Genomic DNA, 18,164 nt, shown 5'->3' with positions numbered 1-18,164 from the left:
AATTGTTTTGTACCTGTGCACTGGACTTTTACAATCAGAAAATTCAAAGCCCTCTGGTCTACTAATTTTTATTTTAAGATTTATTATGTAATTTCTTCACCTTGATTTTCTCTGTTCTTTTAGAAATTCCTTTTATTGGAGAATGAACCTCCTTAGATTAATCCCCTAAATTTGTTGTCTCTTCTAATTTTTCATTTATCTTTTTTGTTATTTCTTCTGAGTTTTTCTGATACTTAAATATTAGCCCTTCTGTTAAATTTTAAATGTTTGTTTCTCTATATTTAATTATCCAAAAGTATTTGCTTTCTAAATGTTCCTTCCAAATGTTTTCTATTTTTGTCTCATGGATGCAATATCATTTTTAGTTCTCTGAATATCTTTTTTTTTTTTTAATCTTTTTTCTGTTCTCTGTTCTGATGCTTTTTCCTTCATTACTTTTTTTCTGTGTATTTGATTTCTGGCTTTCATTATACAGGCTTTACCTATATGGCTAATAATCCTTGGCTATCTGTTCATTTTCAGAAATAAGGTCTCAAATTTGACCCAGTGAGTAGATTACTATATTGTCCATTATTATTAGCACTGTTATTAACTTGTAATTCCATCCAAAATGATATGAGAGTCTTATTTTCCACATCTATACCTTTGTGCTTTGTTTCCTGTATATAAAATGTTTTCTAATAGGCAAAATATTTTAGAGCATATTCAGGAAAATGTATCACAATTCCTATACAATTAAATTACTCTCAAGTTATACAAATACTAGTAAAAGGATATTTGGGTGATATACATTGAAAGTGAAAAAAGCACAATATAAGTTCTGAGCAGTGTCATGCAAATACTGTTTTTTTAAAATATAGTACAAATATGAGTTCGAAGAAACTATATAAAGTAAAATGTAGATTAACATTTAAAAGATTATAGAAATTCAGAAGATAAACACTGATATCCTAGAACACAAAATACTTACATCATGCAAGTTATCAAGAAGTTTTGTGAGTTGGTAGAAACGCTGTGAGCTAGAGACAACTCCTTTTTGCCTCAAGCCAATTGCTTTGATGAGCTCTCTAATGTAGCTTGATCTCATCTCTTCAAACTGGTTTTGACTTCTTAGTCCTTCCAAAGGAACTGTAAGAATATAACTACAAGTGGCAGTTATGCTTAAAAAATTAACAGCAGCAGTTCGTAATAAAAATTTCTGAGCTGTGTAAAATTTGATATGCAACTCTAATATGAAAATGTTGAAACAGTGTTATTGATAGTTTTAGGACACATAAACTTATACTTCTCTTGAAGAATATAAGAACAATTAAATAAAGGGCATTTTAGCTCACCTAGTTTAGATTTGTATTAATGGATTATTCATCTAACTTAGCACTTACTCAAAAGAGCATCCGTCATTCTATATTCCTGTCTCAGGAATGAATTTAGTTTATAATTATATGCACGGTGGGTCTTTTTTAAAGAAAAAGTATTTGAACAAATACTTGGATCGCTCTGTCAAGTTTGTCTTCATATAAATCTGAAGTATTTGTCATTGAGATTATTCATGGATAACTTACCATTTTTGTTGTGATTTTAGCATTGCTTCATTAAATATCCTAACTCCTTCCTGCTGATATGAAAGAAAGCTATTGATATTTCAATACTTCTCTTATACACCACCACTTCATTATACTCTATTTTTACTTATTTATTTTAATTTCTATTTTCAATTCAAATAGTTTTGATTATCTTTTTTTTGGTATACAGTACTATATTAAAAATATATTCGTTTCCCCCTTTCCAATAGTTGTATAGTTGTAGCTCTCATTTCTGCTTCACGATTCAGTGCACTGTTTAGTAGGACTTCCAGAACAATATTAAATAATAACAATGGCACATATTCCTATTTTGTTGCTTATTATTAAAATAAGCATTAAGGGAATGCTTCTTATTCCCATTTGTTATTTATTTATTTGTTTGTTTGTTTGTTTATTATTTACTCATGAGAGACAGAGAGAGAGAGAGGTAGAGACACAAGCAGGGGAAGAAGCAGGGTACATTGCAGGGAGCCTGAGTGGGACTCTATCACAGGTCTCCAGGATCAGGTGCTGGGCTGAAGAGGGCGCTAAACCGCTGAGCCACCCAGGTTGCCCTCTTATTCCCATCTGATGTTAACTGCTAATTCAGGTATTTACCTCTGTAATCTTTAATTCTGATAGCCAAATTTTAGGCACAACTTCCTATTCTTACTGCTTCTCTTATTTTTACTGTGTTGTCAATTTTACCTACAATCTTTTTTCTTAATATTTTAGGTCCTTCTGTTATCACTTGTTTGAGATGCTCTGTTGATTTCTTCAGCAACGTATCACCAGAACTCCCAATTTCCTTGTTTCATTTTCTTTGGTTGCATTTATCTTACAAACAAACCTTCAAACTTAAATGAAGCAGCTGCCTTTTCCTGCAGCTATTCTAGACTGCTGAAAGAAAAAATTACATAGTCTCTTGGATTTATATAACTAAACATTTATGATCTTGACCCTTAGCAATATTTCTATAGAAAAGTACATTTAATTTAAGCAAAATCAACTGTATATGCCTAGCAAAGGGAGAGAAAAAAATCCTTTTGTAAAAACTTTTATTCCTTGTTCTCCAATCAGACCTTGGCTTCCACTCCCCTTAGAAAAAAAATAAGGCCACAGATTTACAAAAAGAAATTCTTTGCTTTTGAGTTTTTAAGGGCTCATATAATAAATATAAAAAAGTCTTTCAAGGGTAATTTTGGCAACATGTGATTTTTACTTGGTTGTAAATTTTACTGCTGTATATACATCTGAAACAGCTCTCCTAAATATTTCTATTTGCTTTGAGCTCCTTAATTCATTTTTCCTTAATTATTACATCCAGTAATATATGATTGGGGAATTTTCTCTCAGTTCTTCTTGATTCCACAAGTGAGTTTTAGGACTTCTTGCAAATATCTTAGTGGCAAATTGGGAGATGGTGAGTCATGGGCAGTTAGTCAGATGCTATTTTAGATAAGAATACTTTTAAAAAAAACAAGGATCTTTATCTTTTGACTGAGCTAACTTAAAAATAGCATATATTCATTGGAAAAATTTTAGAAAGCATAGAAAATACATAAAAAATTATAAGTCACCAGATCCTACCATCCAATACTTTGGGATATTTCCCAACATTATATTGAGAACATTTACTTATTATATCTCTTTAAATGCTTTAAAAATAAATGTTTTAATTCTCACATTTAGTTTCACTTCACAAAATTGTAAGAATACAACTTATTTGTCTTATTTGTTATTTGAAATACTTTATTAAATCTAAACAATATTTATTATGAATATATTTTTTGATTTTTTAAAAGTGTATATACCTTAGAAGTGCAATTATTGCAATAAAAGATATTAACTTTCTTAACTCTTATACATTCCTTTTTTTTTAATAAGTTTTTTTTTTTAATTTATTTATTCAGAGAGAGAAAGAGACTGAGAGGCAGAGACACAGGCAGAGGGAGAAGCAGGCTCCATGCAGGGATCCTGATGCGGGACTCAATCCTGGGTCTCCAGGATCAGACCCCCGGCTGCAGGCAGCGCTAAACCACTGCACCACCGGGGGTGCCCACTCTTATACATTCCTAAACTTCTTACTATTTAACTGTTTTGTGGTAACTACTGAGTATTTACATTTTAGGTAATCTTTGCTTTTCACACAGAAAATTAAAATATCTCATTTTCATTTCTCAAATTATTAGTGAGGCTGAACAATTTTAAGTGTATTAATGACTTACATTTTTTTTTCTATTTAGTACTCAGTTATCTATAGGGTATATTTCAAATTTTTTTCTAAGTTTGTTGTTTAATTTTTAGATACTTTGTTACAATTTTGCAACCTTTTTAGGGCAAAAAAACTAGTAGTGCCCAGGCAACTCAACTTTTCTCATGATCCAGAAGTAAACACTTCCAACTTTTTCATCTATTTATTTTAATTTTTCCTTCTACAGAATTATCATTATTTTTTAAAGATTTTATTTATTTATTCATGAGAGACATCAAGAGAGAGGCAGAGACACAGGAAGAGGGCGGAGAAGCAGGCTCCGTGCAGGGAGACCAATGCTGGGACTTGCTCCAAGATCCCAGGATCACGCCCTGAGCCGAAGGCAGATGCTTAACTGCTGAGCCACCCAGGCGTCCCTCCTTCCCAGAATTAAACAGCAACATTGTAGTCCTGATTCTTGATTTTTTTATTTTTCACTTGTGATTTTCTTTTCTTTTTTTTTTTTTTTTTCACTTGTGATTTTCTAGTGTGGAAAATGAGACTGTAGCTCTATTTCCATCTTTCAGATTTACCATCACCTCCACACCAGTAGTGCACAAGTGCACACACACCCCTTCCTAATCCTCATCTTCCTAATATTTTCATAATATTGGTTAAATTAGTATTCAGTATTTATTATCTTGTTATGTAAAATGCTATCACAGTCAAGTCACACATAGTATACATTATGATTTCTAGTACAACTTTTTGTTTTACTGAGAGTAAATAATCATCTTAATGGGTGTAAGAAGTGGTATCTCACTGTGGTTTTGATTTGTATTTCCCTAATAATTTGTTGAGCATCTTTTCATGTGTTTAATAGTCTATTTGTATACCTTCTTTGGAGAACTGTCTATTCAGGCCCTTGTCAATTTAAAAAAATGTTTAAATTGTTAAATAAATTGTTCTTTATATATTCTGGATATTATTATTCCTTTTCTTTATCAGATACATGATTTTCAAATTTTTTTCTCCCATTCAGTGGGTTGACATTTATTTTGTTGATCATGACCTCTGATGCACTAAAGTTTTAAATTTGATGAAATTCCTTTTTTTCTTTTATTGCCTGAGTTTTATGTGTCATATCCAAGACAAATTGTCATATCATTGCCAAATTCAACATCATAAAGCTTTTTTGTTTTGTTTGTTTTATAATTTCAGCTCTTAGATTTAGGCCTTTGATCTATTTTAAGTTAATAAGAGTCCAACTTCATTTTTTTAATGAAGTTTTCCAAACACTTTTTGTTAAAACACTAATTGTTTCCTTGATGATTTCTTTTCCTATATACATAGGAGAGTGCTCCAACTATTTGGGTGTTGGGCCTCCTTGATTCAGATTTTCTACGTTTTTTGGTTTTTAGTTCTACTTTTGAGAAGTTTTCTTTGTCTACCAATGCCTGTACTGACTTAAATTCTGCTTTATTCTTTTTTTTTTGCTTTATTCTGTATATAGGTATATATAGATATATACACACACACACACATATATATATAAACTCTGCTTTTCAATTTTCAGTATCTAAGAGCTCTTTGCTTTTAATGTGTTATTCCTTTCTCACAGTATTCAGTACTTGTTCCTTGGGTGCAAAATGTTCTCATATTTCTACAGAGGGGATAGCTTTTTAATTTTTTGAGGTTTTCATCTTCCTACATCATCTGTTTCTTCCAACTTTGTTTTCTTTCTGATTTCATTGTCTTTGATGTCAAAGGATTCTCTCAGATGCCTTGGTTATTTATATTCAAGAGTGGAAAGCTATAAGGCTGATTCACAGTCCTGTTTCAATGGGTAGTGCTTGACTATAAGCTTTAGTACAGGGCAATCTGGCTGAGCTATTTCAAAGAGAAACATCTGCTATTTAACATATTAGTTTCTTTTCTTTCTGGAAAAGAGATTTTGCAGAGAATAATCTTTCAGTCTCCTGTCTAGAGGATATAAATCTGGATGACAATGTTTTGATAGAGAGGGTGAGGTAAGTATGCTGGAAGATGGTGTCTCAACAGTTGGCACATTATTAATCTGTTGTCATCATAGGACCCCTCATCCTCAACAGTGCCTACAGTTCACCTCTGTTATATCCTGTTATATCCAACTACTCTCTGTTATATCCTCTTCAGGAACTAAACCTAAGCTCTCTGAATTGGAGAGGGACAATTTTATGGTTGGGTGATTTCTGGATACAGACTTTTAAAAGAACTTTGTGTTAACTCTACCTTCACTCTCATCTCAAAAAATCATTGTCCATGAGAGACTCCTAACTCTGGGAAACGAACAAGGTGTAGTGGAAGGGGAGGTGGGCGGGGGGATGGGGTGATTGGGTGATGGGCACTGAGGGGGGCACTTGATGGGATGAGCACTGGGTGTTATACTATATGTTGGCAAATCAAACTCCAGTAAAAAAATATACAAAAAAAAAAAAAAAAAGAAAAAAAAAATCATTGTTGTCACCAACTGAGAAACATGCCAGAGATTTGGCATTGCAAATCAAGGTACTTCTTGGCTTTTCTTGTGGCTTAAAATTCAACCTTCTTAGTTATGCTAAATTGGCTCTGCTCACTGGCTTGCAGAATTTTATTCTTATTCATTCCTCTCATTCTCTTTTATTTCTTTTTTTAATAATAAATTTATTTTTTATTGGTGTTCAATTTGCCAACATACAGAATAACACCCAGTGCTCATCCCGTCAAGTGCCCACCTCAGTGCCCACCACCCAGTTCATTCTCTTTTATTTCTTAAAAAAAAAAATCCCTTTAGTAATATTTAAAGTAGTTTGAGAGGGAGCAATGGTGTGTTCAACTTGCCATATTTTCCTGAAGATCTTTATTTTAATTTTTAATGGCAAATTGGAGGTTGATACTTATGTATCAAATCATTGAACTTCTCCTTTACCAACTTTCCAATTGCATTTATTTTTAAAAAGGTATTCCTTATTTGTAATCTCAAAATCATTTATATTCCTTTTCAAGTGTTTTTAACATTTTAAGACTGTACATTTAACTTAACTATCTGGTATTTATTTTAAGACATAATTTGAGCTAAATATCCAAACTAAGTTTTCCCCAATGTAAAATTTATTTTTCCTAACAATATTAATTTGCTCCATACTCATTGACTTACGGTGTTTCCAACAGCATATTAATATATGCTAGTCTGACTTGACTAACAATTTAGTGTATCTATTCCTGTTACAGTGTATTAATTAGGCACATTTCTAATTTCCTTCTTCACCTGAAAATTTTTGTAATGCTTATCTACTTATTTTTTGAGATTTAAAGATGAATTCCTTAAAGCTTTGCTAAGTCTCTCCTCAAAAATCCCATTAGGATTTTTATTAGAATTTGCAGAAATCATTAGTACTATTCACTAAATATTGCTGTTTTTCCCTTTTCTTGAGGCTGCACGTGGCTAAGAATTTTGTTTTCTATAGTATGTGACTAGAAAATATATATATATGTCACTTCCTTCCTTACCAATGCTCTAGTGAGAAGTGTATATCAAGATATAGCTTCCATGTGCCTGAGTACCTGAGTGATGGCAATGAGCAGAGCCTCCCTGTTGATCTGCATTGGACATATAGTGGGGAAAATACATACTTATTTTTTTTTGTTAAGCTACTGAGATTTGGGGGTTGTATGGCCCTTCTGCATAATGTAACCTATCTCTAAATATATAATTATGTTAATTATATCTACTAGTCTGAGGAATTTAGGATTATCTATAACATAACTGCTATAGGATTCATTACTGCCAAGAAAAGGACAGGACTTAACTACTGTCATATAAAGTTTATTCTAGTTGACTTTCTTGGCTAGTTCCATATCAATACTTTAGTCTACTTTATGCTCTTTTATCAAATTAGGCTTGAGAGTCTCTGCTCCAAGGTAAGAGGATAGGGCTATGGATCCCTAGATCCTATACTGGTCCTTGTCTTTATACAGATTTCATGAGGAAAACTTCCTTTTAAAGAATTTAGCTTTTTTGCCTTTTTTCCTGACCCACCCCTCCACTATTTGAGATTTGTGCTACTTGGAAGAAGTCCCTGAAAAGATACTACCAAGAAGGACCCTTGGCTCACCTTAGCTCCCTAACATTCTCTTTCAAAGCACTGAGTGAAAGAAGGATCAATTCAGATATTCAAAGGCTGAGCCTATCTGTGCATGGATAGGGCACAGAAAAAGGTGAAAAGCAAAAGCAGTTTTTAAAAATTTTCCAACCCAAACTCTTGAGTATCCACTGAGGCAAAGGTGTGTGTGTTCCTTGTGTATGAGAAAGAGTGAAATGGATATCTACCTGTCCTTCTGGTGACCAATGCTATGTTTCATGTTTCTCCTGGGTATAGAGCTACAGTGCATTTCCCAGACTGTCTTACAATTAATATGGGTCAAAGACTGTGGGTAGAAGTGACATATGACACTGCCAGGCCTCACTTCCAAATCTTTTCTCACTTATTGCTTATCTTCTACTTAGATCCAACAGGTACTTCAAGCTGCTATGAATGGGTGGAGGTTCTATACGGAAGGAACATGGGTTTTCTTGCTAACTCAATGGACTGTGAATATGAGTGACAAATAAACTGCTATTGTATTATGCCTCTAATCTTTGAAGGTACTTGTTATAACTGCCTATTCTGATATAAAAAGAGTAGTTCCAAATAAAATTGTGTATATTATACAGTAAGCGCTTTGTGGAGTGGGAGGAGAAGGAAGATAATTTATCTTTATGCAGTATTAACTGGCTCATAATACCAAATTAGGTGAATGTGAAAAAGTAACTTAATCATGTTTTATCTGAAAAATAGAATTGGCTGAACTGGTGGGCTATTTTGCTATCATATAAAACTTGAAAAATATAAGGTAATTTTATCAATGTCTGTGACAGTGTATTAGGTGTTTCTCCTTTGCAGCCACAATCTAAGATTCATACCTCATGTATAATCATCTGACCATATTGATGGGGGAACAGAGGACTAGCTGAGAACAAAGCACAAGCCCAGGGCAGCACATTGACAAGTCCCTGAAACTGGCAGAGGACATTCCTCTACGGACCCAACTGCCTTGATGTCCATATTTGCTAAGGGCAAAAGGCAATCTTAGCCTGACCCCCAGGAGCCTGTAAGTCTACTTTAACATATAAAAATTCCTTTAGAAATTTCCCTTTATCTCTATCCCCCAAGATATATGTTGGCAATCATCTTCCAAGTACATGGCCCACCAACAGACTTCTGAAGGGTCTCATGATTCAGGTGTTATTAGAGGGTAACAAGTGACCTTTTCCCAACAATAGCCAGGCCCCTCAAGGTCCTGGAAACCTTGCTTCCAAAATTCCTTATCTCTAATTTTGTGCTATCCCCAGACCCCTCCAAACTCCCAGGTATATAATCAGTCACCCCTCACAGGCCCAGGCAGTAGCTCTTCCTGCCCACGGGTCCTGTCCTCGGGCTTTAATAAAACCACCATTTTGCACCAAAAACTTCTCAAGAACTCTTTCTTGGTCATCAGCTCCAGACCTTACCTATATTCCAAAACTTCAATATTATCATTTGAGACTTCCAATGAATTAAAAATTAAGAAAGTAAATGTCTTGTAAAAGTTGCTTGTACTCACTTGTATTAAGAAGTAGCAATACTTTCATACACAGGAACTCTTCCTGGCTAACTTGAAGCTTGACAAACTCCTGTGGGATCTGCCACATGGTGAGGCATAATGAATAGAATGATGATTCCTTCATCCTCTGTCTTGTATCATACACAACACACAAAGGAAAGAGCAACAGGAAAAAAGAAACACACAATGTCTTAGCGAGTTTGTGTAATTTATCAGAGAAAATGAAATATGGTAACTTACATATTACAGAAAATGTCTTTTTGTAATCAAAATAAACTTTTATTAGTTTATTCTATTCACAATACTGAATTTTTGAGGGTAAGAAATTTTAAAGTTAGGAAATCAATTAAATACATATTGACCAAAATTAATATTCTCACTTTTATTATTATATTTTAAAAACTTAAGGAGTTGAGAATGTGGAGCTGAGGAACACCCAGGGAATCATAAATTTATTGATTATTTTTTTCTGTTAAAAAGTACATATTTTTTTGTGTCTAATCCAAAGGGAGAATGGATTCAATTCACAGGAACTGAAGAACATAGAGTAGTTCAGTGTATTCAGGGTAGAAGTTACACTAAGAACTATTCTAGGGGAAATGTATGGTGACAAAGAAAAGAGAACATTACAAAGGATTAAATAATTGACAAGGTTGAACACTAATTGTGAAGATTGAGGAAATTTTTTTAAAGGTATTTTCTCAACCATGTGCTGTTCTACAATACCCACATTAGTCACATGCAGCTAGTAAAAAGAAAACTAGATTTTGGCTCAGAAGAGCTAAAATTAATCCTGACTCTCACTCATATTCTTTGGCAGGACATGTAATTTCTCTGAGCCTGTTTCCTGACCTGTAAAATGAAGGACACTGATTCCTTCCCTGTTTCAAGGGATTAAATGGAATAAAATATATGAAAATTACTTGTTAACTATAAAGACAAAAGTAACTTAATATGTCATTAATTCTGAGTCAGCATTCATCATTTGAATAGCATAAATATTTCCATGAAAAAATTCTTATTCAGTTTAAGGTTGTATGTAGAAAATTAGTTATAGTAATTTAAATATAGCCAATAAAATTGAAATATTTATCTTTCAATCTTTAAAATAACTTACCAGTCTGATATTTCCTCTAGGAGGAAAGATAATATCTTTACTCATTGAAGGTAAGTCGATACTTTCAACCAAAAATACTTCTAATTTTCATCATTATCTTCATTAGTACCAAGGTATAAAATTTTAATTTGGTAAACTAAATATTTCATTTTGAGTATATTTAAGTATATTTCTTGATACATTTTTAAAGTTTAAAAAAATGGATCTGAGATGACTACTATATATTGAAACAAAAGGGGCAATCTCCAAATATCAAATTACTGATATAATGATACAATTTTATTTATTTTGTTATATCAAGCTATATCCTGAGATAATTCTGGTAAACCTTACAGGAAAATTCTATCTATTCTATTATTATAGATGTATAAACCTCTATTGGAATGTAATTTTCAAGATTATCCTACATATACATTTATGTGATAATACAATGAAAAATCAAGTTACTACTTACTCATTTAGTATTAGATCAGGTGCAAAATATAGCATCTGCCCACTGACATGTTTGTAAGATCTCCATCCTAGTCCAAACACCATTAAGCTCATCCAAGAATACTGGATGAGAGTTATTTGGTCATCAATGTGTAAATTTCGAAAACCTACAAAACAAATTAAATAAAATGATCTCCAAAATCACTTGTGCTAAAATGTTGAAAATACATAGAAATTTGAAAATAGATGTAAGTAAGGTAATATACTGTTTTCAATTTCAATGTATTTTATACGACAAATAAGGAAATATTAATACATAGTAGTGCCTGAGAAATTAAAAAGGAACAACTTTGAAGTAATTAAAATTAATCACTTTGGGGGCACCTGGGTGGCCCAGTCAGTAAAGCATCTGCCTTGGGCACAGGTCATGATCCCAGGGTCCTGGGATCAAACCCTGCATTGAGAGGCCTGCTTCTCCCTTACCCTCTGCCTCTGCCTGCTGTTCCCCGTTTGTGCTCTCTCTATTCATTTTATCAATGAATAAAATCTTTTAAGAAATAATAAAATAAAACTGGTCACTGTTATTTAGCATTTCTGAGAATTCACTAATTGACCATCGTCCATCAGTGACACATACAACATTCATCTATTGAGACTCACTTGTGCGCTAGGCACTGTGTTAAAATGGTTAAGAGGATGAAAGACTGAAACTTTGCCCTTAAAAGATACTCACAAGCCAAGAGGAAAGACAAGCACATAAATTCAGTGATACAGAAAGTTAACAGGGAATACATCAGGAATTGGGAGGCAGGTCAGGAATAACTCCTGAGGAGATCACCCTCAAGCAGAGTGTATTCAGATTGTTGAAGAATCTTAAATCTTTGGGATTTAAAAATAAGCTGATTTTGTCTTATAAAACCACTGTTTTCAATTTTGTTTGATTTGCATTTAATATCCTTTAATTATGCCTTAGGTAGATTCCATAGTTTTATGGTCACTTTTTTTTGGAACAATTCAGTCTCATTTTAAATGGCCATGTGGTTTAAGAGGTTTAGAGTGTGTGTGTGTGTGTGTGTGTGTGTGTGTGTGTGTGTGTTGAGAGAGAGGAATCCTCTGATCTTTCATACCTTTACAACCTCTTTTAGGCCCTGTTCCAGTGTTGGAGATAGAGGGAGGATGGTAGGGAGAGAGCAAATGCACTGACTCAATGGTCAAAATATTCTCTCCACCTCTTTTTTTTTTAATAATAAATTTATTTTTTATTGGTGTTCAATTTGCCAACATACAAAATAACACCCAGTGCTCATCCCGTCAAGTGCCCCCCTCAGTGCCCGACATCCATTCACCCCCACACCCCGCCCTCCTCCCCTTCCACCACCCCTAATTCGTTTCCGAGAGTCAGGAGTCTTCATGTTCTGTCTCCCTTTCTGATATTTCCTACCCATTTCTTCTCCCTTCCCTTCTATTCCCTTTCACTATTATTTATATTCCCCAAATGAATGAGACCATATAATGTTTGTCCTTCTCTGATTGGCTCATTTCACTCAGCATAATACCCTCCAGTTCCATCCACATCGAAGCAAATGGTGGGTATTTGTCATTTCTAATGGCTGAGGAGTATTCCATTGTATACATAAACCACATCTTCTTTATCCATTCATCTTTCGATGGACACCGAGGCTCCTTCCACAGTTTGGCTATTGTGGACATTGCTGCTAGAAACATCGGGGGGAAGGTGTCCCGGTATTTCATTGCATCTGTATCTTTGGGGTAAATCCCCAGCAGTGCAATTGCTGGGTCGTAGGGCAGGTCTATTTTTAACTCTTTGAGGGACCTCCACACAGTTTTCCAGAGTGGCTGCACCAGTTCACATTCCCATCAACAGTGTAGGAGGGTTCCCTTTTCTCCGCATCCTCTCCAACATTTGTGGTTTCCTGCCTTGTTAATTTTCCCCATTCTCACTGGTGTGAGGTGGGATCTCATTGTGGTTTTGATTTGTATTTCCCTGATGGCAAGCAGAGCAGCAATAAATGGTGCTGGGAAAATTGGACATCCACATGCAGAAGAATGAAACTAGACCACTCTCTTGCACCAGACACAAAGATAAACTCAAAATGGATGAAAGATCTAAATGTGAGACAAGATTCCATCAAAATCCTAGAGGAGAACACAGGCAACACCCTTTTTGAACTCGGCCACAGTAACTTCTTGCAAGATACATCCACGAAGGCAAAAGAAACAAAAGCAAAAATGAACTATTGGGACTTCAAGATAAGAAGCTTTTGCACAGCAAAGGATCCACCTTTTTTCAATTCCCATTTTGCCTGTTTTGCAGAAGATCACCAGCCCAGCACTGATGAACTTAAAGGAGGGAGAAGCAAAGAGGTAAATCTGGAGTTGGGAGGCTGTGATCAGATATGTCTATTAAGGAACAACAATATGACATAGCCTAAATATTTGTGTTATGGAGAGATTTTTGGTAGCCATGTAGAGGATAGATTCAAGGGAGTAAATTGGGAGTTACAGAAAAATTTGGAAACTATTGCCAAAGGCCATGTGAGAGATGATAAAAGTCTGAAATAAGTCAACAGGAAGATTTATAGTGGAGGGACTACATCAGAGAAATATTTAAAGTATAAAATCAAAGAGATTTGGCAATTGATTATAAGTAAATAGGAAGAAGTTGCCTCACAGATGTTTCAGTATTTTTGCAGGAATGGTGGATGATAACAGTATTACTGAGAATAGAGGCAGAGAAATAGGGTAAATAGGGTAGGGACAAAAACCTAACAAGCTCATTGAAAGCTAGATTAAATTATTCAGATGTATTAAAACATTAATAAATTATCACTATCGGGATCCCTGGGTGGCTCAGCGGTTTAGTGCCTGCCTTCCATCCAGGGTGTGATCCTGGAGACCCAGGATCGAGTCCCATGTCGGGCTCCCTGCATGGAGCCTGCTTCTCCCTCTGCCTGTGTCTCTGCCTGTCTCTCTCTGTGTCTCTCATGAATAAATAAATAAAATCTTTAAAAAAAATAAATTATCACTATCATCTTCAGGAACAGATTTTCATTCTTTATTCCTTTCTTAGTCAATTTCATAACTTTCTAAAGAAATTTTCATACTACTTAAATATTTGACCTACTATATATTTTCACTCCAGGCTTTTGTTTCATGTTAATCTCTAATTTGAAATTTTTACATCATAATATAACACTTAATTCATTTGTTTTTTTTTTAAAAAACATATTCTACTTACATTTACATGTTTGTGTCTACTTTACCCTACCCTTTATTTTGGGGGTGGGGTTGCTTGTTTTCTTTTTTGCATTCTGGGATTAATAAGAAATAAAAATAAAGGAACATTTTTAGTAGATTATAATATAAAAGGCAAATCTTGCTGAAATAGCTTAAAACTTTTGAAATTTTACCAATATTTATAGCAGAAAGTATATTATTTCCATTTAACAGATTGAAAAACAACTCAGAAAAATAGCTTTTAAAATAACCACCTCTTAGAGGGCTTATCTGTGATAAATGTACACTGTTAAATTGACTTGAACATGCCTGGTACAGAAGTGTGATTTTTTTTCCCCATTAATTGTAATATCATTCATTACTTTATACTGAAACAAAGACAGGAACACTAAGATCAAATTCCCATTGATGATAATGATCAGGTAAAGTCAGTACATTTGCAATGATGATCAAAATGAAAAACTTCACATAGAAAGTGATGGATGATCCTTAATTGCGTTTAACAAGTAATAAAGAAAAATACCCTTTCCTTTTAAGTGACTTGACCTGATAATTTCTGGCAAAAACTCTGTTACAAGCTGTTCAATCCTTAATGCTTAAAGACGTGTATGCTAACACATGGCATGCAAGACCTAAGTTCTCCTGTATTACCTCCAGAGTTTTGATAAAATATATAGGTTATGCTGCTATAAAAACTGTCGTGTACTGAAACATTTAATCGACAACAAAGGTGGAACATTAAATATCTCAGCACCTTCTAACACAAAGTATGAGTGAACTTTGAGGAGTGCAAATAAACTACAGCATAAGTATAATCACCAACATGTATATGATTTTTTTTATGAATAAAGACTTGATGGCTAATGATTTAAGAGGGCACAGTTCCATTTGTATCAATTCCATAATTTAAATTTCTATAAACACTATTTAAGCATCCCTCTGGATGAAGCATTATGGTTTCAACTAGGCACAAAGATTAGAAAGATGTTTCTACCTTTAATACTTGCAATCTGATGAGACAGAAAATGAGAACATAATTACAACTCAGAGTGATAGTACGGTTGACAAAGGCAAAGGTGATGTGATTGAGCCAAGGGGCCAATGACTCAGTCTGGGAAGGACAGGGAACTCATCCTTGGGGAAGTGACAGGTAATTATAATCCTGAAGGCTAGTTAGGGACCAGCCAACTGACCAGCCATCCCTAACTAGGGATGAAAATGTGGGGAATGAGGAGGATCTTTGGGTTGGGAAACAATATGGGCAAAAGGAGGCAAGATACTGAGCAAAAAGCATTGTGAGTATTGAAACTTAGAGCTGCGTGGAGAGGAAGAATGAAAGATAATATTGTAAATTCAGGAACCAATTCACAGAGGAATCTTGGATGTTAAGGTTAAGAAGTTTGAACTTTGTTATGAAAAGGAAAGGGAATAATAATATAATTGACTATAATTATTTTTAGAAAGATGATTCTGGTGGCAGAAAAGGACTGTTTGGTGGTAGGGGGAAACCAGCAATAGGGCTACTAAAAGAGCTACAGTTGAAATCTAGGAAACCTCAACTAATTTAGGGAAGTAGCAGTGGAAGTAGTATATATAATCAATCATAAATTTATATTTAGTAAGTGGAGTTGACAGAATTTGATAACTAATTGGACAAGAGGTGAAGGAGAAAATTGAGCCTAGTACGATACCCAAGATTCTATCTTTTTTTAAAAAAATTTTTATTGGAGTTCAATTTGCCAACATATAGCATAACCCCCAGTGCTCATCCTGCCAAGTGCCCCCCTCATTGCCCAAGATTCTATCTGATGCACTATTTCAAGATAAAGAAAAAGGTTTTAGGTTTATGGAGAAGGCCATGCTGACCTGGAAATCATCCAGGTGGAAATATATAATAAATAATTGAAATACCTGGTTCAATAGTTCATTAGAGGGTCTAGGTTGATACTTACATATTTAGGAATCACCAGAATATAGTGGTAGTTGAAGACAAGGTTGTGAATGGGCTCATCTAGTGTGTGTAGAGTTAGAAACTACTGGAGTAAATGCCAAATTTATCATGTGAATGGAAAAACAAATCCAAAAAGGAAACAAAATGTGCACATTGAGAGAAACATATCTACCTGAAGGGAAATGATAAATGCCAAAGTAAGAGTATCAGCAAGAAATGGTACTTTGTCAAGGCTTCAAGGGCATGCAAACCATGTTAAAAGCTGAAGGTATTCATTATATTTGATAAAAAATTTTGTTGACATCAGCAATAGTAATTCAGTGGAATAGGAGGCTAGAAAAAAAGTCATCTTTGAGAGGCTTCATAAAAGTATTACCAAAGCTTGACTTTACTCATAGGCTAATTTCATTTCTTTCCCATCACTTTTTTTGGGGGCAGTAATTTGATTTATTCATTTTATTTGGGATGAAAGAAAATATTCTTTGTCACATATGTGGTGGCTGTCCCTGACTCAAAAGCTATTTTGGGATACTTCGAAGGCAGGAAGCAAGGCAAAAGATTGTTCCAGTGTTCTGATACTGTTGATTGCAAGTAGTCTGGCTAACTAGGATGAAGAAGTAAGATATGTATTAAAAAATGCAATGTTTAAAAATGTTAAAGCATTGATCCTCATAGAGTTTTTCACAAAATAAACTAGAATAAACAAGAATCAGGACAAAATTTATAAAAAGGAAATATTTCCCTCAAACCTGTCACATAAATTCTGCTATAATATCCTGATATAAAGGATAAAGAATATTTCAAAATGAAATTGAATTGGGAATAAGTACTTATTAATTTAATTTCCAAAGCTGGCCTTGACTTTCAAGATCCTCCTTGATCAACCCATAACTTATGCCTCTAAATTTCCTTCACTTACTCTCCCCAACATAAATTTATTATCAGTAACTTCCTAATACTTGGGTGACGAAACCCCCAGGATGCCAATACTTACTGTAGTAGTGTTTGGGAAAACATATTTACAAATGTATTTTCTCAATTAAATGTTTTCATTACTATGCTTTGGGGGAAGGTATGATAATACTTTTTTATGTTACAAAGGGACCCTTATACTTGAAAAGATGGAGAATCACTCTTACGCTAGTCTATTCACCAAACATCATGGTTTCCTTATTTCACCAAACATCATGGTTTCCTTATTTTACATTATAAGTTACACTATTCCAAAGTCTCATTTCTCCTTCAAGTTGAAATGTAATTAACACTTTGTCTCTGAAGCCTTCTCTGGTCCCCTGAAGCCAAAAGTGTCTTCTGTCTCTCTTATCTTTATATTTGTATCTTATGTCACATTCACACATCACTATAGTTGTTTGAGTATCTTATTTATTCCACTGGATTGAAAGTTCCTTCAGAGAAGAAATATATCTTAACTAACATACAGAGTTTATATTTTAAAAAAATTTAACTAACATACAGTGTTATATTAGTTTCAGGTATACAATATAATGATTTAACAATTTTGTACATTATACAAGGCTCCCCCACTGTTAAGTATAGTCACCATCTGTAACCAAACAATGTTCACACACTATTACTGGCTTTATTCTCTTTACTATAATTTTCATCTCCATGACTTCTTTATTTCATAACTGGAAATTGTACCTATTAGAGCCCTCTATTTCACATGTCGCTCTAGCAACTTCCTCTCTGGCAACCACCAATTTGTTCTCTATTTTGAGTCTTTTTTTTTTTTTTTTTTTTGGTCTCTTCCTTTTTTTTTTTAATTCCACATATAACTGAAATCATATAGTATTTTTCTTTTTCTGATATATTTCACTTAGAATAATACCTGTTAGTTCCACCTATGTTGTTGCAAATGGTACAATCTCACTTTTTAAATATATGACATGTTCTATATTTATTCATTTATTAATGGGGCACTTGGGCTGCTTCCAGTCTTTGCTATTGTAAATAATGCTGCAGTAAACA

At 33.9% G+C, this 18,164-nt stretch overlaps 1 protein-coding gene across 2 annotated transcripts in view; it reads right to left on the bottom strand.

Moving 5' to 3' along the window:
• Positions 1-18,164, bottom strand: part of PGR (progesterone receptor) — a 116,909-nt gene that overhangs the window by 14,306 nt on the left and 84,439 nt on the right. For both annotated transcript variants that reach the window (XM_025420899.3, XM_025420909.3), the window contains exons 5-7: positions 10,989-11,133; positions 9,418-9,548; positions 971-1,128 (exon numbers count right to left, since the gene is read on the bottom strand). In XM_025420899.3, the coding sequence (XP_025276684.1) occupies positions 971-1,128; positions 9,418-9,548; positions 10,989-11,133 (434 nt within the window). The remainder of the gene's footprint in view (positions 1-970; positions 1,129-9,417; positions 9,549-10,988; positions 11,134-18,164) is intronic.

The sequence above is a fragment of the Canis lupus genome, chromosome 21 (assembly GCF_003254725.2).
Source record: "Canis lupus dingo isolate Sandy chromosome 21, ASM325472v2, whole genome shotgun sequence".
In the NCBI taxonomy this organism is placed as follows: Eukaryota; Metazoa; Chordata; class Mammalia; order Carnivora; family Canidae; genus Canis; species Canis lupus.
This window is presented reverse-complemented; position numbering and strand designations above follow the sequence as displayed.